The following is a 25,295-nucleotide window of genomic DNA, read 5'->3' on the forward strand; positions in this document are numbered from 1 at the left end:
ACTGTGGTATATTTCATATATTGGTTTATACCGTGATTTATGTCAAACATTGAGTCAATCTCTAATTTATAAATTATAGTATATTTCATATATTGGTTAAAATAATTTCGAATACCTAACAAAATGTTCTATGATATATTTAAAATGACCATGAATCCGTAAAGAATATTCTAAGGTATATTTAAAATAATTATTAATCCATAAAAAAAGCCAATAAGTTGATATGTGAAAACCAACGTAAATAGAAAATAAAATTTCATTAAATGCATTTTTTTCCAAATTGAAAAATAGAAAAAAATATAATAAACGTATTTTCTCTCTCCAATTGATAAATGAGAAAAATTATATTAAATACATTTTCGCTCTTTATAATAAATGTATTTTAACTTTGAAAATAAGAAAAAATATATAAAAATCAGATATCAATACATGAAAAATGGTGTAATTGTCTAAAATTAACCCTAAAAGTCATCTTTAAAAAAAAATTTAAGACATTAATGAAATATAGAGTTTTCTTTAGGCTTTCTATTTAGAAACCCCTATCTAATATGATGTCAAAGCACATTAAGCCCAAATAAACATTTAATCCAAAATCAAGGAACCAAAAAAAAAAAAAAAAGAACGAATCACACCCTAAAAAATCTCATATTGTTTAATAGACATTATTCTTCTCTACACCAATAAGAAATAGAAAAATGATCAACCATGACTCAACTAGTTAAAGTATTATATCTTCGATTAAATGGTCAAAGATTCGACTTCCCACTCCCACGTGTGGTTCAACTCATAAAAAAAATAAAAAATAAAAACTGTATTACTTTATTTCTTTTGCCTTTTAGATTGAAAGTCGTGTTTGTGAGAAACACCAAATGATAAGAATTCAAATTGATGGTCGTAAAAAAAACCATGCTAATCTTCAACATATCGTTCCATAAAATGACAGATTCTATAATATCATAGATTGATGGGATTCAAGGCAGCTGATCCATCAGCAGTAAGAAAAAAGTTGCATATTACAGATCCCACAAATTCACAATTAGATCCATAACACTTTTGTTTTGATCATGCTTTTACAAGTACTTAATTTCAAAAAGTAAATTATTATTTGTTGAAAATAGGGTTATTAACCTAGGGACATTTATGTAATTGTGTAAGACCCCTAGGGTTTCCTACTGTCCATTTATACGGTGTGTCCCTGTGTGTTCAATGTATCAGATTTAAAACAGAATAAGAAAAGTCTTTATATCGTGGTTTTTCTCCCTGTACTAGGGTTTTCACGTAACCTTGTGTTCTTCTCTTCTCTATTCTTTAATTTTTAACATTATTGATATATATATACACACACATTTCATAATAGCAGTTTTTAAAGGATAGAACAAAATGCAAGGACATTGGGCTTAATCTATTTTCTCACCTTTTTCACTTGAGTAGAACTTCAAAAACAGAGGGACTGAAATGAACCAATTAATGAAAACAGTTCATTAGAATCTGACAAATTATCAGAAGAGCTCTTCAAAATTTCAAGAAAGACAAACAACTTTTGTACCAAAGAAGCAACTTCTCTTCCATTTACAATATGTTGAGGTCAGCTACCAAAATGTTTGGTGAGAGTAAAAAATGAAAGAAAAAGTTACTGGCTTTGTCATCACTTCCAAAAATGTAGATATTGAAAAGTTTTTCACTCAGTATAATCATACCCTTCATCATCATCATCCAGCTCCACTTCAGCATCATCACCTCTCCCCATGAGGGTGAGAAAAAGTAAAACTGCCACAAGCTGTGCGCCCACAAAATACTTAGCTCTCCTTTTAAATGTTTTCTCCTCGTTCGTCTTTTCTCTCTTCGGCTTCGGCTTTGGCTTCGAGCCTGATGAATAACGCATCAAATATATTGAGAAAAATAATAGATTTCGAATGTTTTCTTAGAGCATTCGAAAGTAATTCCAGACAGTAGTTTCTACAGTCTTTTTCAGAAACATTTACAGGTCTATGCAACCAAGGCATTCAATGCTCAGAAACTTGAAAAATAAATAAAATTTCCCATTATCCAAAGTAAGAACTAAAAGAACTTTCAAGACTGTAGATTTCTGATAGGACTCCAACTCAAGATATTTATTCAATCAAAGATCAGCCAATGGCTGTTACAAGGTCATAAGATCAATGAAGAACAAAGAACAAGAAGACTCCCTACTGTCCTTCCCTCACAATCAAGAGAGACTCCTACACCAAAATGTCCGTCCCCATACCTACTCACGTTTCCCCCCATATATTCCCTCTCCCAATTCCTAACTAACTGTGGTCCCCAGACATGCCCTCAGCCGCCACACTTCCACAAACACGTGCTTTCCCTTTATTGCCCTTTCTACTATACTACAATATAACTGGTGGCTGAACATTACTTGCCCACTCCAAATCACCTTGTCCTCGAGGTGAAAGCCTGGAAATTGTTGCTTGAAGTCATAAAAAATCTCCCAAGTAGCTTCGTGGCTTGGTAACCTTTCCACCCCACCAACACCTCCCAAACATTCGTTGAAGGATTCTTCCTACAGCCCAATATTTAGCCAGTTCAGTAATCCATTCATGTGTGTCAGACAAGTGAGGAGCCATTGATTGTACCTCATGATGCTGCCCCAGATTCAATCATAAACCACTTTGCCTCGGTTGTATGTAACCCCCCCTTTACCCCGCTAAAGTGGAAGACTCCTTTCAGTTGAGAGACGTGGAACGCTGAGTGAATTGCAGCCTCGGGAGGTAGTTCCAGGTTATAGGCAATTGGTCCAATTCTTTCCAGCACCCTATAAGGACCAAAAAACTTGGGAGACAGCTTCTCATTATGTCTGTCGTACCAAAGATTGCTGATATGACCAAGCTTCAAAAACACCAAATCAATCGATTTGAAACACCACATGATGATGCTTCTTATCAGCACTCTTTTTCATTTTATCCTAGGCCACCCGCAAATGCTCAAGGACCCTCAAAGTTAAATAACGCCCCTCAACTGCTGATCAAGAGTTGAGTTTGACGTTAAGGAATCACCATAGTATATAAATGGTGGTGGCATACACAGCTTGGAAAGGAGTCACTCCAACCGAAATTTGGTATGTGGTGTTGTACCAATATTCCACCCAATGCAACCATGAAACCCATTCCTTCGGCCTCTCCCCACAAAAACAGCACAAATAAGCTTCAACACTGCGATTAACAATCCTTCTCAATCTCTTCTTTGATGACTTGCACATCCAACGATGTAAGATCTGATAAGTGAGCTAAATGTACTGTAGGAGGTACCCTGGATAATGCATCAGCTGTTTTGTTTTCAAGGCCTGGTCGATAAACCACTTCAAAGTCGTATCCCAAAAACTAGGCAATCCACTTTTGATGCTGTGTTTGAATAACCCGTTGTTCTAACAGAAACTTCAACCTCTGATCAGTTTTCACCACAAACCTCCTTCCCAAAAGATAGGGCCTCCAACCAACGTTGAACTGCCATAACTACATCCATAAGCATGGCTTAACACGGTCCCTCATGGACAAAGTATGGCTAAAGAAGGCAATCAATCTTCTCTGTTGTACTAAGACAACCCCTATTCCATACCCTGAAACATCTGTCTCAATCTCAAAAGGTTGGTTAAATCGGGTAATGCCAGCATGGGCAAAGTTACCATAGCTTGTTTCAACTTAAATGCCTCATGAGCTTCTTCAGACGACACAAAAGCTCCATCTTTTAATAACTAACTCAATGGAGTTGCAACACTTCCATAATTTTCCACCTATAGTAACTAGTCAAACCCAAGAATCCCCCAACTTCTCTGATATTAGTAGGAACTAGCCACCCAAACATTGCATGGATCTTCTCAGGATCTGCCTCCACACCCTGTCCTGAAATTATGTCCTGGATACTCCACCCCACCTCAAGCAAATTGACACTTATTTCGACTGACATATAACTCATGTTCCTGAAGAGTAGATAACACTGACTCCAAATGCTTCAAGTGGAGTTTTTTGCTATATGCCAAAATATCATAAAAAAATTACTAGGATGAACCTTCGTACATACGGTTTCAAAATGGAGTTCATCAATGCTTGAAAAGTTGACGGTGCATTTGTTAAACCCGAATGACATTACTAAAAACTCATAATGTTCTTCATGAGTTCTAAATGTTGTCTTCTCCACATCCCCAGGATGCATCCTTATTTGATGATACCCAGCCTTCAAGTCGTTAGAAAACATGCTCGCACCATTTAGTTCGTCAAATAATTCTTCAATGAGAGGGATTGGAAACTTATCCGGAATAGTAACATTATTGAGTGCTCTGTAATCCACACAAAACCTCCAGCTCCCATCCTTCTTGCACACCAACAAGACTGCACTTGAATATGGACTGGTACTCGGCTTTATGACTCTAAAGACAACATTTCATCTACCAACTTCTCCATTTCCTTCTTCTATTGATAAGCATATTGATATGGCCTAACGTTCACAGGGTCAGTACCATTTTTCAAATGTATGTGATGTTCAATACTCCTTGATGGTAGCTCTTCAGGCCACTCAAAGACATCTTCAAACTTTGCTAACAGTGCTGGTTTGGGTTCAGCCACAGTATATACTTCATCAACCCCATACCATTCAGTAAATGATACTCCCCCTTCCATTGCTCGACACTCTATAAAAAATCCTTGATCTAAATCTGTCCACGATTTCATCATACTTTTGAGACTCACACGTGCCTTGGTCAAGCTTAGATCACCCCTTAGAACAATCATTTGATCCCCTTGACTGAAAGACAGTCAAGTTTTGCCAATCTACTTCTGTGACCCCTAGTGAATGTAACCATTGCACCTCCAAGTTTACGTCCACTCCACCTAACGCCAAGGGAAGAAAAATATCCCTCAACTTCCATTCTTCGATTGACAATTCCATCGAATGGAAAACCCCTTTCCCCTTACCACAGAACCAGAACCCAGAATAACAACATAGAGGTCTCAACCATCAGTAACTGCAAACAGAACACCAACTTTTCTGAGATGAAGTTATGTGTTGCTCCACAATCGATCAAAATTATCACCGTTTCTCCTTTGATCACCCCTTTTAACTTCATTGTTCCCGGATTCGACAGCCCTACAACTAAATTAATTGGTAACTTTGCAATAGGCTTTAACTCCTCTTCCACTACAAGCGTCTACAATTCAACTCCCCCAATTGGTGGTTCGTCATCATCAATCAATTCTACTTCTTCCTTATTCGCCTGAACCACCAAAACTTGTAACTCTCTTTGCTCTCGAGCCTTGCATCAATGTCTCGCTGTATATCGCTCATCGTACCTAAAACACAAGCCCTTCTCCTTCTTGGCTTGAAATTCTGCATCAGATAACCTTTCGATCAATCCTTCTCGCCGAACACCACCCGCCGCCACACCTCTCAGAGAGACTGTCCTTATCGGTGTAGGTTCAATCATCTCTCCTTCTTTTGCAACAACAGGAACAATAGATTTTATGTTATTAACAAGAGTTTGGGTCTTACCTTCGCTTTGCTTACCTAGGTCTGCTTCAATACGCGTTATTTCACAATTCTCTACTCGTTGGGCCAACTTCATCATTTGCGCAAGCCCAACGGGCTCCCAGCACTCCACTTCCGCCTTGATCCATGGAGCTAGCCCATTCTTGAAGGTCTCTTCCAATACTTCGTTCGGTAAGAATGGTAATAGCATCACCAGTTTATCAAAGAGATTTCGATACTCCACCGTCGTTTCCTGTTTAATCGCCAAAAACGACTGCAAATCAATCCTTCCCTCATCGATCAAAACTGCAACAATAATCTCTATTTCAAATATTTTCAATCTTTGACTGGCTCACGTTCTTCCTTGGATCAATACCAATCCAATGTTGCTCCATCAAAACTGATTACAGCTACCATCATCTTCTCTGACTCTGTCAATTTATGAATCTGAAAATAGCGATCGCTCTGAACAGCCACGAGTCCAGATCCGATCCATTGAAAATTGGCATTTCTACCTTCTTGAACTTACTTCTATCGTTCACCACTTCGTCTACTCCTGATTTCGCCACATTCGTTAAGGAATCTGTTGATTCTCCATTTACCTCAGCCGAATCCTCTTTACTTTCGGATTCGTCGACAATTCTTGATACAGTCGATCGGCCTTTCGCCATCTCCACAACATATGATAATAACATCTTCTGATGCTTCTCCGCCTGTACTCCTAATCTTTTGATGCTCTTTGCCAGTGATGCCAAATTCTCTTCAATTGTCAGCAACTTCTGAATCTCCACTCGTAAACTAGAAATTTCTTGATCGAACACCTCCAATTTCTCTTCGAATCTCTTCTAATCCATCTTGCTGAATTTCCTTCCCAGGTTAACGCCCTGATACCAGTATGATAGGACTCCAACTCAAGATATTTATTCAATCAAAGATCAGCCAATGGCTGTTACAAGGTCATATGATCAATGAAGAACAAAGAACAAGAAGACTTCCTACTGCCTCACACTCGAGAGAGACTCCTACACCAAAATGACCATCCCCCTACCAACTCACGTTTCCCCCCATATATTCCCTCTCCCAATTCCTAACTAATTGTGGTCCCCAGACATGCCCTCAACAGCCACACTTCCACAAACCGTGATTTCCCTTTATTGCCCTTTCTACTGTACTGCAACATAATTGGTGGCCTAACAATTTCAACCACTGGATTTCACAAGTTTTGAAGGCTATGACGGAGGATGAATTAACTACTGCAAAACATGCACATTAAAATCACAATCCATTATCTTGAGGTGATAATATGACCGAGAAGAGTCTAGTGCCCATTCAGTAAGACTATATTTGATGTGGTTTAGGTTGGTGAATTGGTACAATGAGCTTGATGAGATATCATCCTAAAAAAGTTGGAAAAAAAGGATTTGAAAGATATGTTCAACTAGTTATCTTCTTCATTCACTATTAAAATTATGGCAACAAAAGAAGAAAGAGAAGGACGAGATGAACATAAGTATAATACTGAATACTTCTAAAGTAACTTTAATGCACATGTAATCCATCACAAAAAAGAACAAGAATTATGAAAACGAATTAAGAAATAAGAACAATAGAAAATGCTTTAGCAATATAACATCATGGTCCCAATTAACTAAAATCATCAATTCAAAAGAAAAAATCAATTGATAACGACTGTAAAAAAGATAGCTATCTGTCAAAACATCTTACTCCAGTTATAAGGACCCCTTCTTGGTGTTGATGATGAAGCACCTGAACTGGAACGTGCGGAAGAAGATGGTGGTGACGATGATGTACCAACTTCTACCAACTCTGTCATATATTTCTCAGCATATCGTACAAGATTACTATGCTCTAAAAGCTTACTGCGAAGAACTGATGTTTCCTAAAAAGCAACAAGGTCCAAAGTGAGAACTCCATTTCAATTGAGAAGAAAAAATGAAGGCAATGTTTGGTAATGTACAGTCTATTATACAAAGATCAAGGTCCATTAAGCGGGGTATTTTAATAAGATAAGAGCAAAGACTATTGCAGTAGTAAGAAATCAATTTATCATACTTTTTTCTTCAATGGATAAGACAATTAATTAGTGAAAGACATGATTCAAGAGGAAAGAAATTTTTTGCTACCATAACTATAAGAAATCACTTTATGATTAATAAACATATTTTAGATTGTATAACTTCTCAATATGCTCACTTCTCTTAAACTCTAACCATTCCTCTTCATAGCATATACATGATGAAAAAGAAAGAGAATAGAGAGAAAAGATGCACGCATAGGTTTACGTGGAAAACCCTAGTACAGGGAGAAAAAACCACGGTATAGAAGTTTTTATTATAATTTGATACACAGGATACACAAAGGCTACATGCTTAAATAGAAAAGAGGGAAACCCTAGAGTACAGTGAAAAGACAAAAATGCCCCTAGGGCTAAAACCCTATTTTCAACACATGTATACACAAAAAGACCAATAATTGTATCACAAGCGATGTGATGGATCCATCCATATATATATGTGAACAAAAATCAAGATCAAGGCATGGTTGTAAATTATATGGAAAAGGCCATATAACTAACTTCAAATAAATTTTCTAACTACTTATATTTTTGATAAGTTAAGAGAGCCACTACCAACTATTACTGAAAAATTAACATTTGAAAATAAAAAGATGCTTCATATAACTACAACCAAAGAATGATCCAAAAGTAACTCACAGGTAGTACTTGAAGAGTGAATAGTAGATGTCCTAGAACAAGTGCATCTAAACTAGATGGCCTGCAATGTTAAAAAGGGATGCATCATCAAGTTATTAGGACGGTTAAAGAAGTATATAATATGCAACAAGATATCCAGAGCCCAAGAGATTCACCTGTTCTCAAATAAAAAGTTCTGCTCTCCTAGCCTAGTTGACAAAGCTCCATAAGCAAGATTAGCATTTCTATAAATCTGTCAGTATCAGCCAATAATTAGAATTAGTTGACCAATTATAATGAAAAGCAAATTGATGAGAGCACAACCCCTAAAAGCAATAACAGAGTTACAAAACCTGCTCTTCTCTTCGCTCAGCATTTTCTTTGTCAATCCCAAGTTGGAGCTTCACAGAGTACACTTTCTTTAAAAACAAAACCTTTCCAATCGGCCAGGGAAGAACAGAATAATAGACCTCTTGAGCAGAACCACCACCAGTTCCCAACCAAAGCTCGTACGTGATTGCATCTGCAAGCCATGAACTAACCATAGATTTTGCAGATACCCATTCTGGAACCGAGAGAAACTCGGAATCAAGATCAAGAATACCATCCTGTCTTAAACACTCAATAACCCCGCCCCTTTCGTTATTGTACGCCACATAGTTACCAGTTTCAACATAAGGAATTATATCTGCCAGAGAAAAGTTAAAAACAGATGCCATAGTTGTTAATTCGGTGGAAATGGCAAAGGAATCTCAACCCTAATTCCATCGTCATAGATAGAAGTAACTACAGAAAACCAACTAATTGAAACAGTGGATGCAGCTCCAAGCATAAAATTGGCACTGCAAGTAACAACAAGAATGCAAGAAGGAAGGAAGGAATTAAAGCAAAGACATGGGAGATTACCAGATTCAGGGTAGATGAGATTGAAATCCAAGTGGAAATGACGATTGGCCAATTTTAAATAGATGTAAACGGGCAGGCAATCTGGGCATCCAGTGGGCAAATTGAAACACGGCTTCCTCACAACAAGAGTCAACCCTTCTTCTCCTCCCCCACTCATTTGCTCCACAAACTGAGAAACACTGCAACTTTTGTAAATTGGGTTCAAGTCGAAGGGTTTTAGGAGAGCCGATGAAGAAGAAGGGGATTCTTTTGTTCTTTAAAAATAATGTTTTTCGAAGGTTTTTAGAATCACATAATTTTTTTTTAAAAAATAATGTTTTTTTAATAAATAATGACAAAAATAGGGTTGGGGGAAATATTTTTAAAAGTGGGTGTTTTGGAAAAATATTGACAGATTTAGGGTAGTGGAATCGTATACCCGATACACGATTTCCATGTGGCATACTCATGTACTGGGTACACGAGTACCATTTAATTCAGTCAGCTGACTGGTTGACTGGTCAAACGAACTCGTATACCCGGTACACGATTCACTTATATATATATATATATATTTTTTTTAAAAAAAAGTTAATTGTTAAACTTAACTTAATTCCTTCATTATTGCTTATAATTGTTTTTTAATTGTTAAACTTAATTATTAAACTTAATTATTTAATTATTAAACTTAATTATATATTTAATCTACAATGAAAGTATCTTGCACTCATATTAAAAAAAAATACCATGATATTAAAAAATATTTACAATTAGTTCTTTTGAGATTTCCAATTTGAAAATGATACGATGTGGATTTAAAAACGACCCCTGGCCCTTACTCCTCATGGGGATTGTCTTCGTGTCCCTCTAAATTAGGTTCACCCCGTTGTCGCTGTCTACGACGAATACGTCTTCGATCGGTGTTAGCAACATTGAGTCGTCTTATTTGTTGAATAATACTTTCTACGTTGATCAATATTTGCTGACACATTGAACCTAATTCTGGTAGGTTGTTCTGCACTGAATATTGTTGAACATCGCCGATAAAATTATTCTGTAGAATAAAAAAAATATTAAAAAATATTCATATTATATATATGGAAAATGTCTGGTTTTAAATCTCTTACCATGTAGTAATAGTAAGCACCGTCTGGTGAGATAAATCACCTCGTGATCGAATTGTACCAGGGAAAGTAGTCGTCTGATACAACTGGCCCATCTATTAATTCTTCCTGTGCACAACGATCACGTCGTCCATGCCAGTAGGATAAATACTCCACATGGATTCGACGCCAGTTTTGGTCGTGCTTACCTCTTAAATCGATCTGATGTAGTTCTGGGAGTGTATAGGATAACGGAGGTATCGTTTGTCGCATACCGAACTATCTTAGCACACGATCTGAATGATGTCACTCTACTATATGGAAGCATATAAGAGGACTAACAATCAACCAGATGTCTTCACCATCACGACAATAATCAGGTAAGGATGACCAAATCTGTGAGTATGTCGTCCAAATAACCTGACAAAAAAAAAAATTTAATATTCATTTATATACATATTTACTACCTGATTGGGCGTCAGCATGTCGTATATTTTTCTGTACACGAGCAACATATTTGCTGATTGTTCAGAGGCAGCTAATACACCACTCCATCTAAAATTATAAAAAATATAATTAATTTATATTCTTACATAAAATGGTAACGAAATAAATATATAAATAAAATAATACCTGGCACTAAGTGGACGATGATCTGAGGCCTGTAGTTGGACTTGTGGTGCTACAATTAGAAATCGATTATAAGCCCATACTTGTAATAGTATTAGTGGCCCTGCTATTTCCAACGCTTGTGCATTGGAAGCCCGAAAAAGTTCTCTGTACAACCATACAAGACATGCACCACCCCACGAATACGTACCAGCGTGCTCGAAATCAGACAATAATGGGAGGAACATGAGATGCACCAGAGTATTTGACTTGTCGGCAAATAAAAATCCTCCAATAAGCTATAGAATGTATGCTCGTGCACACCTACGTACGCTGATGTCGTCGGCATCGGGAGGTAATTTAGGAAACTGGGATGCCAACCAAGGGATACTCAATCTAGATCCCTTCAGATCCTCTGGTAGAACGCCTAAGAGCTCTTTACAAACATTCTTCCAGTCATACTGTAGTGAGCCTGTCAGTGGTTGCCCATCCACTCTTAACCCAAATTGTACGACAACATCCTGCAACGTAATCATGCATTCCCCACAAGGCAGGTGAAATGTGTGGGTCTCTGGTCTCCAGCGCTCAACTAGAGCAGTAATCAGGTGTCAATCAAGCTGGATGAAACCAATCTGTGCAACCCTAAGAAAACCCACCTCTTGAACATATGGAATAATGCGGTGATCAAATGGGATAGTATGTTGTGCAGTCGTCTCCCTCCTCCAATAACTCAACACTATAGTGGAAGAATTATCCCATACTGTCTATGAACGATGTGTGTTTTGTTGGTACAATTGTACAGGATTAGAAGGACCAGGCTCCATTACCTAAAAAGTTCAAATTATATTTCATAATAGAATCGATAACATAAAAGATACATAAAAAGTACATAAGAAAATACAATTACATAAAATAAGTTTATTAAATAAATTCATTATAAATACATAAAGAATACAAATACATGAAATATACAATTACATGAAAATTATAAATACATAAAGAATACAAATATATGAAATATATCACTAAAAAAATAAAAATAAAAATCCTAATGACCCGAAGACGACGAAGCACCTAGTGTACGGTGTGGACAAGTGCATCTGTTATGTCCTTCTCTTTTACAAATTGTACACCGCACTTTTTGGCTTGCTTCTCTCTAATCCATTTCATTATGAATTCACGTACTTTTTAGCCGACCTTGTTCTCTGAGTAAGTTCGCATTTGGATGAACTTCTGTAAATGATAATTCTGGCCAATAATCTGGGTGTTGAATTGGATGGAAGCGACCTTCATAACAACGCTTGAAATTGGACAATTTGTAGCATTCATCAATAAGTGGTAGGTATGTCATATGCATGTAATTATAAACTGCAATTACATGAAAGCATGGAATCTTGAATGATTGCCACTTATTGCAAGAACATGTCCCTTCTTTCAAGCTTAAAACTTGGGTGTGCTGTTCTTTGTAGGGAGAAATCATACTTATGCCAGTTTGTACTTCGAAAGTTTGACTTTCCCTGTCAATGGATGTCACTGTATGTGCCGATGCTCGTTTTCCCCACCTCTTCAGTTTCTTTAGGGCATATTTTGTATATATGTCCCCACGATCGAATGCTTCACTGATTTCTTGTCTCCGGCGTTCAAAATACAATATTGTGCGATAGAATGTTAGCCTAACCAAAGAAGTAATGAGTAACATTCTAGCACCTTTAGAAATGTCGTTCATGCATTCAGCTGCATTGTTGGTCATCCATTCATAGCGGTACCCATCGTTATGTGACTGTGTCTATTTTTCTAAGTCAATGTCTAAAAAAAATTCAAGACATTCAGGGTGCAATTGTTGATTTCCGTCCTTAAACACCAAATTTTTTAGTTGTTTCGATTTGTATTTTGTATTGAATACTGGCAACATGGCGAAGACAATATCGGTAGTACGCTCTGGGTTCACTCCAACCAATTTCTTCATTATTAATTGTAGCAAGAATGCCCTTATGTCTATCAGAAATTAAGCAAATACCCTCTCTTTGGGTAACATATTCACACAATGCCCACAAAAACCATGACCAACTGGACGAATTTTCACCTTCTACGATAGCAAAAGCAAGGGGAAATATATGTCTGTTTGCATCAATAGATAAGGCTGTCAATAATTTTCCCTTATACTTTCCGTATAGATGAGTTCCATCAATTTGGATTAATGGCCTACAATGGCTAAACCCTTCTCTTGTAGGACCAAAAGACCAAAAAACTCGTCCAAAAATAGTCGTACCTAGCACATCAGAGGGAAGGAAAAACCAGTCTGTTCGTGTTCCTGGATTGTAATGAACAACAACACTCAGCCATATGGAAGCTCCGAATATGATTTCTCCCAATCGCCAAACACAGCAATTAACGCTTTTATTTTGGCTTGCCACACCCGTCTATAATTGACATTATAGCCATATTGTTTTTTAATGGTTTCTTGAAGTAGGGCCACAGGTACTCCAGGATCAGCTCTAATCAAATTTTGAATTTCGATACTCATGAAATTTGAATCCAGCTGTGAATGATCATGTGTCAACTCTGAAAACAAACATGAGTGTTCTCCTTGAAGTTTTGTGATTTCGAACATCCCATGAGTTTTGCGCCGACATGCCCGTAGCCTCCAAGCACAACTGTCACTCCAGGATTTATATTTAACATACTAAAGATCCTGATTTGATTCCACTACGATAATTTCGTCGTGTTCTGTCACACAATATTTTTTTACAGCAGGCTGTAAATCTTCTTTAGTATTAAACAACATTCCCTTTTGTATTAAACTACAATTATCTACTTCTACATTCCTTTCTTCCAAAGTAGATCCTAGTTCACACGTTGAATTTTTCATTTTCCAATCTATTTGGTTGAACATTTTCGACGGTACCAACTCAAGATCTTGTTCACCACTACCGTCATTTCCAAATAATTCATCCACTTCAACGTCGATATCACTATCTCCATCATTTCCAGGTTCAAGGATTACTAAATCTTCAGGACGCATCGACATATTTATTATGCTTTTTTCAACTGTTGTAGTTGACAAAAAATAAGTTAATATATCAACTCAACAAACTCTAATTTCTAAGTTTTCTAAGTTTTCTAAGTTTTATAAGTTTAAATCAATCATACATAAACTAAAACATACATAAGCTATACATATAAGATTTCTAAGTTTAAATCAATCCAAACAAATAAAAAAATGTAAGATCAGCTTAAAAACATACATAAACTAAATCATACATAAACTAAATAATATAAACTATACATAAACTAAATCATACATAAACTATACATAAACTAAATCATACACAAACTATATATAAACTAAATCATACACAAAACTATACAACATAAACTATACATAAACTATATAATACACTATACATAAACTATACATACATAAACTATACATAAACTATACATACATAAACTATACAAAAATGTAGGAATATACCAAGCAAAATTCAGCCCAAAAATATGCAAAAACATACAATAAATACTGATTAGCCCAACTAGAGAAAGAAATATACCAAGCAAAATTCGGCAGCAAAAAATGTAGGAAAATCGAGCAACACGACCGCTACAATGGAGGATTCGGTGAGGATCAAATGGAGGACTAAAAGTTGAGTAAAATCGAAATTTTGGAAGATTTCGGTGAAATAGAGGCCTTGGTGAAGAAAATCAACGAGATTTTGGTAAGTAGAAAGAAGGAATAGTTGGTCTCGGTGAGGGAAAACGATTATAAGCGGCGGTGAGGAAGAAGAATAGCCGTTTCGGTGAGGAAGAAGAAGGGTTTAGGTGGAGGTTTTAAGGCGTGGAAGTCATGTACCTGGTACACGACTTAGGGTAATCGTGTACCCGGTACACGATTCCCTCAGTCAAACCTGCATGACTGCCACGCCAGACTGGACGTGCCAGGTGGCCAGGTACTCGTGTACCTGGTACACGATTTAGGTGTAATCGTGTACTTGGTACACGATTTAAACACCTATTTTTGGAAATACTTTCCCCCACCCTATTTTTGTCATTATTTATTAAAAAAACATTATTTGAAAAAAATTCAGAATCACATGGAATTATGAGGTGTTTTTTTTAATATTCATATATAATTAAATTTATATTTATATAAAATTATAAGAGGTGTAATGGTGGTGAAATAATTATTTTTATTTTATCTAGATTTTGTTGAAAAACATAACATAGAGGAAATGATGGATGAGGAATATAAAAGAGAGAAAAAGTCTAATTTATGATTCAAAGTGTTATTTGATTTTAAAATATTTTGATAATAATTAGAATAATCTCCTACAAAATTCATGAGGGCATAATGTAAAATGTTTTATTTTCATTTCATTCATGTGAGTATCCAAACAATAAATTTAATTTCGATGATTTTAAATCAATTTAATTCCAAATGCAGAAAGGAATTTGAAACCATTTTCATGTTTGAAAATTCTAGAATTTGAAATCATTTCTATCTAAATCTATGTGTCAATCGGAGCATAAATAAAAGGATACCTTCTCTTAATATTATTTATTTATTTTTATTTGTTTTAACATTTTTTGTGCGTAACAATTTAAACCTTGTTTGATAACTTTTGTTTTTGAAATAATTACATTTTCTCTCAATTTCTTACCTTTACAATGATTTACATATTTCTAGTTACAAGAGTTGAATTTTTAGCTAAATTCAAAAAATAGAAACAAATTTTTAAAAACTTTTTTTTAGTTTTCAAAATTTGGCATAGTTTTTTTTAAAGGGTTGTTTTTAAATATAGAAAAATAAACCAAAATATTTACAAAATATAACAAAATGTTAGAACTATCAATGATAGACGCTGATAAATACTGATAGACTTCAATAAGTGTCTATCAGTGATATTGGTAGACACTGATAACAACGTCTATCATTGATAATTCGAAAAATTTGCTATATCTTATAAATATTTTCAACAGTTTTACCATTTGAAATAAATTTTCTTTTTTAAAACATTTGTAAAAATAAATAACAGAGCAAAAAATTGAGAGGTATGAGGAGTGTTTGTAGACTTAATTTTTTAAAAACAAAAATAAAAATCAAATGGTTACCAAATGATGTCTTAATAATTCAATTTTAATTTGTAATGATTTAGATCTCGTTTGATAACGTTTGATTTTTTTATTATTTTTAAACTTAAGCTTATAAGCACTTTTTTTTACTCTAAATTTCTTGTTTTGATATCTACTTTTTATTAATTTAAAAACCCAAGTCAAATTTTGAAAACTAAAAACAAAGTAAACTTTAAAAATTTGGTTTTGGTACTTGGCTAAGATTTCAACTTTGCACTACTACAAAAATTGTATTACTTGTCACTTCCAATTTTTAAATACTTGATTTTTTTTTAAAAAAAGTCGAGTAATGACCTTCTTTTAAGAGAAAACATCAAGAATAGTGTTTAAAAAGCGAATCTTTTACGGAAATTTTCGAACTTTTTTACGCTAATATAACTTGACTTTTTATGGATGTCAAGTATAATAAACTTTTACCCGATGCTATTTACATATTAAGAATAGCATTTATTTGTTGAATTTTAAATTGAGGAAAAATTAAAGGAATGAATTAAAAAGAAAACCCTAACCCATATCCTTTATCCCTATTAGCTCTAAAAAAGAGCTAATATTCCTATCTTAATTCGGGCTCGTTAGTGGTTTTATGTGTTTATTTTCCTATTTTGTAGGTAATGTTAGCAATCAAGAGATAGAATTAATCATTTGGTGAAGAATGGGGTTAATTTGAAGCAATTTGGAGTTAATTCGAACATCCGAGCTTCAAAGGAGTTGAAAAGACCAAAATGCCATCGAGTTCCACCGAGTTTGAGGCAGCCATCGAGCACCATCGAGTAAGAGGCTGTCAAGTAATCAAGGAAATGCAACTGAGTGATCGAGGATCGAGTATCGAGTAGCAAGTTTCTGGTAGTGGACGCAGTATTGCAACACTACTCTAAGCGTTGCACGCTTCGAACCGAATCAACGCCAGTGTGTCAACGCATCTCAATGCTCCAACCTAATGCTTGTGGACAGAATGTCCAGCGTTGCAACACTACGATCTTTGACGAACGTGGGGCAGAGCGCGCACGCGCGTTGCAATGCTGCGATGAATCCTATAAATATATCTCCTCGGCCCTAGGTCAGATCATGCCGAATTTTGGAGGCCAAATCGATAAAGGCCGAAGTTAATCTTCATTTTCCTTCAATTTTCAGTATCTTTAGGTTAGTTTTTATTTTATTTACCATTTCATATATCAATTGCATTTTATTTCAGTTTCACACATTTATCCCTTCCACATCAAAACCCCCAATTTATCGCTCTAGTTAGAAAATTAACTTAACGAAACCAATCGCGCTTCTCTACGGATCGACTCGAACTTACCACTGTTGCTACATTTTAGTAGTGATATGAGTAGTTCGGTATTTACAATTTTTTTTTTACCAAACTCGAAACTTATTAACAACGTGAGTTTTGGCTCTGTAAAAAATGGTGTTGTTGCCGGGGAAGTCATTGACATTTTGTTAGTTAAAATTCTAGTTAGAGTATTCTTTTGCTTTTGATTTATTTTCCTTTTTATGTCAGTTTTCTTGCCTGGACAGATTTTGTCAACAAGGATGGGGACAATCGAATGAAGCATCTCGACTTAATGACGAGGTTTCTGACCTTTGAGGTTAACTTGCTAAGTTAACTTCTTTGGTTATTCAGTTGGTTGCAAGTAACTCACAACAGGTGAAAATATGTAGGATTGATCACCCTGAGCAAGCATGCCCAAGTCTGCAGTAGAGCCCTATGTCATGAGACTACTTCATGGGAGTGTATCCTAGTTATATGGATGACGATTTTCATCTGCCTAGATGGGAGGAGTCCTATAACTATGGAAACCTAGGATGGGACCAGTTCCACTATGATTCACCCCTTACCACATCCGACATGACAATACATGCTCACATCATTGACTCAGGTATGTCATTAGAAGATGTGATTAGACAACTTACTATTAACAGTATTATTTTTAAGTAGGAGATCTACGACCTCCAGGAGATTTTTAATCTTCAGATTAAGGTTGGAACTGATCTTCAGAGTTTGAGAAACTCAGTCACTCAATCTTCTGATTCAGTTGAGAGAGGATGTGAACCCCTGCTACATACATCTTATGACAACACCGAGGCGTGTGGTGATGAGGTAATATATGTTAACATTGAGGATGAGTTAGAGGATGGCATGCCATGTTTAGAACCAGTTTCTGAGGACTATAAAGAACCCAAGCCTAAACCCATTGATTTCTAGGTGATAGAGTTAGAGGTTGAAAAACCTCGCCCTGTTCTACCGTCTGGTATATCGTATATTTTTTAGATTTTTTCTTCTCGTTCTCAAGAGTCAGTCAAATCAATTGAGTCAGAGTCTTTATTTTCAGTTGAGTCAGTCCTTGAGTCTTTTGATTTTTCTCTTCCTTTTTTTTAAATACCAAATTTGACCTGTCTAGTTTTCTTCAAAAGATGAAGAGCCTTATAGCCTTACCAATCTATATCGACTCATCCAAGAAGGGACCAGATAAATACGAGAATTTTTTTGTGCCTTGATAGGGGACAGGTCACGTCGAGCAATCGATGTTAAAAATTTTCCCTTCCTAGAGGGAACCAGGCAAAAAAATTTTACTACTTTCTTTATTTGTTTTCTAGATTTTTTTTTTTTTTTTTTTTTTTTTTTTTTTTTTTTTGTAGGGATGACCTAGGAGAGGAGAGCATCTTTCTAAGAGGTGAGCCCACTACCACCACCATCCCTGCACGACATTGTTATCAGTGGAGGTTTTCTGTTCTCTTGTTTTTATTCTTTTTGAGCTTTACTTGAAATACATTGGGGATAATGTTTATTTTTAAGTTGGGGGTAGGGTACCCATTAGGTAATATGTTATGTGTTTGATTGTCTTGCTGTTTGCTCTGTTGTTATCATGATAGTTTATAACGCACTCTTCCTGTAATAAAATTTGCATGAAAGAACATTAGGAATGCATGATCAGAATTTTTAGCCAAATTTTTAAAAAAATTCTTGTTACTTGCTTCTTTAAGTCATTGTTTTGTGAAATTAAAGTCTTGCATGCTTAGAATTGGGTTATCTGGTTTGTACTTCTGTTGTCACCTAGAAATGTCCACCTTGACTTAGGAGTAACTATGCTTGTTTTAGAGTAAAACTAGACAAAATGGATAAAATATGGCCTACTGTGAATAAAAAAAAAATAAAAAAAAGAAAAGCAAATTAGTTGCAATTCTGGAAAAAAAAATGAGGCATAACCGGCGTGTCTGCCAAAAAATAGTGTGTATGTATGCATGGATAGAAGTGAAAAGAGCTATCTCCACCGTGTCTAATTAGGGACCGCAAGAAAAGAGTGATCGGTTCCCGACGGTAGGGTGTGAAAGCTAGCCCTCTAGGTAAAACAAATGCCCTTTATGTTTTGTGTGTGTGAGTTTAGGCACCCTTGTCTTAATGTTGCCCTGTTTATGCAAGTTGGTATGTCCAAGGTCGATAACCCAACTAGATTAGGGGAAAACGGGATGAGGACCTTATAAAACTTTTCAGGGCTATGCAAGTTTAACTAGCAAGACTCTAGGCTCACTCGTGCATGGATGGATTAAGAATAATTTTTAAACTTGTGATTCATTGATTGATCAGAAATGATTTTCGTTCTTTATTACAAATTTCATTCTAATTGACTGTTGAGACTGGAGTAACAACTTAGCGAATTAAGCTATCATGTTTTTAGTTATTTTCTACTTGATTCTATGTTTCTACCTTGCTCGGGATGAGCAAGAATTAAGTTGGGGGTGTTTGTTAGCTCTAAAAAAGAGATAATATTCCTAGTTTAATTCGGGCTCGTTAGTGGATTTTATGTGTTTATTTTTCTATTTTGTAGGTAATGTTAGCAATCAAGAGATAGAATTAATCATTTGGTGAAGAATGGGGTTAATTTGAAGCAATTTGGAGTTAATTCGAACATCCGAGCTTCAAAGGAGTTGAAAAGACCAAAATGCCATCGAGTTCCACCGAGTTTGAGGCAGCCATCGAGCACGAGTACCATCGAATAAGAGGCTGTCGAGTAATCAAAGAAATGCTACCGAGTGATTGAGGATCAAGTACCAACCATCTCAATGCTCCAACCTAACGCTTGTGGACAGAATGCCCAGCGTTACAACGCTACAATCTTTGACGAATATGGGGCGAAGCGCGCGTGCGAGTGAGCTTTGCAAAGCTATTCCAAGCGTTGCAACGCTATGATGAATCTTATAAATATATCTCCTCGGCCTTAGGTCAGATCATGTCGAATTTTGGAGGTCAAATCGATGGAGGTCGAAGTTAATCTTCATTCTTCTTCCTTTTCCTTTAATTTTCAGTATCTTTAGGTTAGTTTTTATTTTATTTTCAGATTATGAACATGTGTTGGAATGTATCCCGTCGGTTTGTCTATGAATCGATGAGGTAATATTTCGTTTAGTTCTTAGATCAAACGTTCTTGATGATTTTTCTGTCTGATTTTATGCTTTAATTCAGAATTATGTTTTTTTAAAATTTTGTTTAATTTAGATTTGCTTTTATGTGTAGATTGACGCCCTTATCATGAATGCATGTCTTCGCTAGTTAAACTCAAGCTCGCACACATCCTTGTATCGTCCATGTTTTGAATTTACCCTTGTAGCACAAATTAGATAAGCATGCTTAGGTTTTTAGGTTGTCCATGAATCTTTGCATCGCACGTTTAATCTAGATTTAAGAATAAATTGATCATTTGAACACGGCTTTCCCGACACTTAATTAATATAGTTGAATCCTGAATCTTAATGCATGCGTTTCTAGTTCTTTATGGCCGCTGAGGACCCAATTGCATCTAGAAGCATGTAGGTTAGTTAGGTCACGACTTTCCAGCCTCAACTACGAATTAGGACGCTTGATAGATTCGAATTAATTGATTTTCGGGCTTATAGAGATTAGTTAATTCGCATCGATTGAGTAGCTATGCATGCTGAAGGAAATCGAATACTAGACTTAGTACTTAAGAGAACAACCAATCTGCTAACTCTAAATAGGGTAGGAGTGAATTCCATCTTGCAAGGCTATGTCCCTAGCTATTCATCCAGTCTTATCCCCAAAATGGTAAGCTTATTGAGCAGTGTTGTTACACTACTCTCACCGTTTGCAGATCAAAGGATCTGAACAAACGGGAGTTCATAGCTAGCTCAAGATTAAAATCGAGTTAACCTAGGTTACATAATAAATAAAATAATCAGTTTTAACAGTAAAAGGTCGTTATAAAGAAAAGTGACCATTTTCATGTTCTAGTCTATATGCAAACTCATTGCATAGGATGCCACCACTTACATGTTTTAACATGAACGATTTGTAGATCACATCGTTTGTAGCACCTTACAATTTCTTGTAACAATTACAGAGTGAGCCGCATCCAATAGTGTTACCAGGATGAGATACCCAATTCTATCCATATACTTATTAGACTATTTAAGCTATATACTGTCAACTTGATCCTGTTTATATCATTACATAAAGTCACAACATTCAGACTATAGCGAGAGATGCGTTTATTGGATTTCCATAATAACCATAATAAGATGCAAAATCAACAATTCATTATTATTCATAAAGTATAATGTTTAACACGAACTGCGAGTTCTAGGACATTCTCAACAATCTCCCACTTGGACTAAAACTCTAGTGAGAACAAATATATACAATATAATGTTGAGATACATAATGGGAAAAATACAATAAACTAGGATATCTATAATACCATAGACATTCTCTCCCTTGCCCTAGATTACACTACTCGGAGTCCTAGTCCAACTAGGTGGCCATCGAAAACTTTAGCCGAGAGGGCCTTGGTGAATGGATCAGCAAGGTTGTCTTCAGAGGCTATCTTTGTGACGAGCACATCTCCTCTGTGTATGATCTCCCAGATGAGATGGTACTTTATTTCAATGTGTTTTCCACACTTTGAATTCTGGGTTCCTTTGAGTTAGCAACTGCACCACTGTTATCACAATACAGTGAGATAGGCAGGTGCATATTTGGAACGACTTCCAAATCAGCTAAGAATTTGCGTAGCCATACTGCTTCCTTAGCAGCTTCGCATGTAGCCACGTATTCCGCTTCCATGGTGGAGTTAGTGATACAAGTTTGCTTGATGCTTTTCCAAACTATAGCTCCTCCGTTAAGAGTGAAAACTGATCTTGAGGTAGATTTCTGGGAATCTATGTCAGTCTGAAAATCAAAATCAGTGTATCCTGTAAGGATCAAATCCTTAGGTCCATACACAAGCATATAGTCTTTCTTTCTCCTTAGACACTTGAGGATATTTTTTACTGCGGTCCAATGGCCGTGTCTAGGATTGGATTAGAACCTGCTAACGATTCCAATTGCAAAACATATGTCGGGGCGTGTACACAATATAGCATACATCAAACTCCCAACTGTAGATGCATATGGAATTATGTTCATCTCCTTAGCCTCTTGAGGTGTCTTAGGACATTGTTCATTCGACAAATGAATTCCATGCCTGAAAGGAAATAAACCTTTCTTGGAATTTTGCATATTATATCTTGACAACATCTTGTCAATATAAGATGTCTGAGATAGTGCCAATGTTCTATTCTTTCAGTTTCGAAAGATCTGTATTCCTAGAACATACCAAGCATCACCCAAATATTTCATTTGGAACTGTGTTGCTAACCATCTCTTTATGTCAGCAAGAAAACTTATATCATTCCCAATGACCAAGATATCATCAACGTATAGAACTAAGAATGCTACAGTTTTGTTGACTATCTTCTTGTATACACAAGGTTCGTCAAAGTTCTGTTCAAAACCATAAGATTTGATCGCAGTGTCAAATCTTATATTCCAGGATTTGGACGCTTGTTTCAATCCATAAATGGATCAATTAAGCTTACAGACTTTCTGTTCTTGTCCTTTTTCGACAAACCCCTCTGATTGAGACATAAAATACTTTCATCAAGATAGCCATTCAGAAAATTTGTCTTGATATCCATTTGCCATATCTCATATTCTTATTGATTTGATCATGGCAACAGGAGAAAAAGTTTCTTCATAATCAACTCCTTCTCTTTGGGTAAAATCATTTGCCACGAGTCTGCCTTTATAGGTCTGTACCTTGTCAGTTTAGTCTTATTTTCTCTTGTAGATCCACTTATAACATATAGTTGTAACACCTTGTGGTTAATCTACAAGTTTCCAGACTAAGTTGAAGTACATAGACTTCATTTCATCATCCATGGCTTTTATCCATTATTCCTTGTCGACATCTTCCATTGCCTTCTTAAAGGTTAATGGATCCTCTAAATCATCATCTTCTATGATGTTTTGAGTTTCTATTAAACCTATGTAACATTCAGGTTGTTGAATAACCCTCCCACTATGACGAAACATTCCCAACTCTTAGGATGGACGTGACGGGACAACAATCGTTGTTGATGGACCAGCTTGATCAACAACTGTTGTTGATCTATCTGTAGTATCTTTAGACAGTTCTTGCAATATCAACTTATTGCGAGGTAGATGATTATTAATATGATCCTCTTCTAAGAACGTTGTGTTTGTTGATACAAACACTTTATCTTCTTGAGGATCATAAAAGTATCCTCCTTTTGTTTCCATGGGATATCCTATAAATAGGCATAATTTTGAACGTGTTTCCAATTTCTTAGGACTCTGTACCAACACATGTGTTGGACAACCCCAGATACAGAAATGATGTAAATTGCCTTTGCGTCCTTTCAACAATTCATATGGTGTTTCTGAAACACTTTTGGACGGAACAATGTTCAGAATATAAATTGCAGTCTGTATTGCATACCTCTAAAAGGATTGAGGTAATTGAGCATAACTCATCATAGACCAAACCATGTCCAATAAGGTTCGATTTCTCCTTTCTGCAACACTATTTTTTTGTGGTGTTCCAGATGCTATGAGTTGGGATTGAATTCCATGATCTACTAGATAGTTTTGGAATTGCAAGTCCATATATTCACCACCTCGATCAGATCGAAGTGTTTTAATCCTTTTACTTAACTGATTTTCAGTCTCAACCTTAAATTCTTTGAACTTTCAAGAGTTTCAGACTTGTGACTGATTAAGTAAACATAACCATATCGAGCGTAATCATCAATAAAACTAACGAAATACTGATATCCTCCTCGAGCTTTAACATTCATCGAACCACAAAGTTCTGAATGTATAAGTTCAAGAGGTTCTTTGGCATGAAGACCTTTGTCAGAAAAAGATCTTTTTGTCATTTTTCCCTCAGGACATGATTCACATGAAGGTAGGGAACTGTCTTCTAACTGACTTAGATGACCGTTTTTTACCAATCTCTCAATCCTGTTGAGACTAATGTGACCAAGCCTGAGGTGCCAAAGATAGGCGTTAGGAGAAATTTTTCTCTTTTTATTATGAGTTTCAACCGTTTTAAACATCTCTATATTTAAAATGGTTTTTGCTTCAGTTGGTTGTAATATGTATAAGTTATTTTCAAGTCTAGCAAAACAAATATGAATACCTCTTGAATAAACAAACACCTCATTACATTCAAAAGATACACTGTACATATTCTCTAAAAGTCAGGAATTGGAGATCAAATTTCTTTTCATCTTAGGTATAAAAAGTACAAACATGGTTAGCGGCAGCTAAATCTAATATCCAGGTAAGGTGAGAATTTTCCACTATACATTTTTCAACAACTAGTAAATCATATTTACCTTGTTTAGTCTTTTCTGCTTTCTTTTCCGTCAGATATTTTGGGCAATTTTGTTTCCAATGCCCAACCTCTCCACAATGGAAACATTTTCCCTTGGGAGTTTTGTTTTTGTTTTCTTTGCAGTGGACTTCTTTTTCCCTTTTCCTTTCTTTTTCGTTTGTACGGTTTTATCCTTAGAAGAAGAAGGACCAATTTTTTTATCATCAACGGGTTTCGTACCAGACGTGGACCCCTTGTAAAACTTTTTTGGTTTCAAAATAACATTTTCTTTTTCCTTCAATTTCATCATAGATTGATAAGTATGCAACTCATTCAACAACGTCGTTAAGTTATAAGTGATTTTGTTCATGGCAACATTTGTCCTGAACGACAGATAGCTCTCAGAAAGAGATTCCAGTATCATGCTCATTTGACTTGTCTCGTCTATCATAGCCCTGTGAGCCTCCACAATGTTAAAATGGACCAGCATGTTGAGAACGTTTTCTCTTATGTTGGTCCCATCTTTCATACGTGTCACGTACACATACTTGATGGTTTCATGTCTAATAGACTATGATGGTTGCCCGAACATCTCCTGTAATGATGTCATGATCTCACGGGCTGTGGGCATGACCTCATGCTTCTTGAGTACATCAGATATACTCACCAAGATAAAGGCTCGGG

General features: G+C 35.9%; 1 protein-coding gene and 2 pseudogenes across 1 annotated transcript; all 3 read right to left on the reverse strand.

Annotated features, from left to right (window-relative positions):
• Window positions 1-1,456: 1,456 nt before the first annotated feature.
• LOC120071183 (metaxin-like protein) lies at window positions 1,457-9,409 on the reverse strand. The gene is made up of 6 exons (XM_039023292.2): window positions 9,116-9,409; window positions 8,563-8,897; window positions 8,386-8,462; window positions 8,231-8,291; window positions 7,222-7,396; window positions 1,457-1,866 (listed from the first exon to the last, which is right to left on the reverse strand). Exons 1-6 carry the CDS (start codon window positions 9,270-9,272, stop codon window positions 1,679-1,681), a joined length of 993 nt encoding a protein of 330 aa, XP_038879220.1. The 5' UTR covers window positions 9,273-9,409; the 3' UTR covers window positions 1,457-1,678.
• LOC150037672 (uncharacterized) lies at window positions 4,791-6,066 on the reverse strand (annotated as a pseudogene).
• A 1,132-nt stretch (window positions 9,410-10,541) lies between the features above and the next one.
• LOC150037673 (serine/threonine-protein phosphatase 7 long form homolog) lies at window positions 10,542-12,772 on the reverse strand (annotated as a pseudogene).
• Between the last annotated feature and the right edge of the window lie 12,523 nt (window positions 12,773-25,295).

Source organism: Benincasa hispida, chromosome 2 (assembly GCF_027475165.1).
Source record: "Benincasa hispida cultivar pf3 chromosome 2, pf3_genome.v1.1, whole genome shotgun sequence".
NCBI lineage: Eukaryota > Viridiplantae > Streptophyta > Magnoliopsida > Cucurbitales > Cucurbitaceae > Benincasa > Benincasa hispida.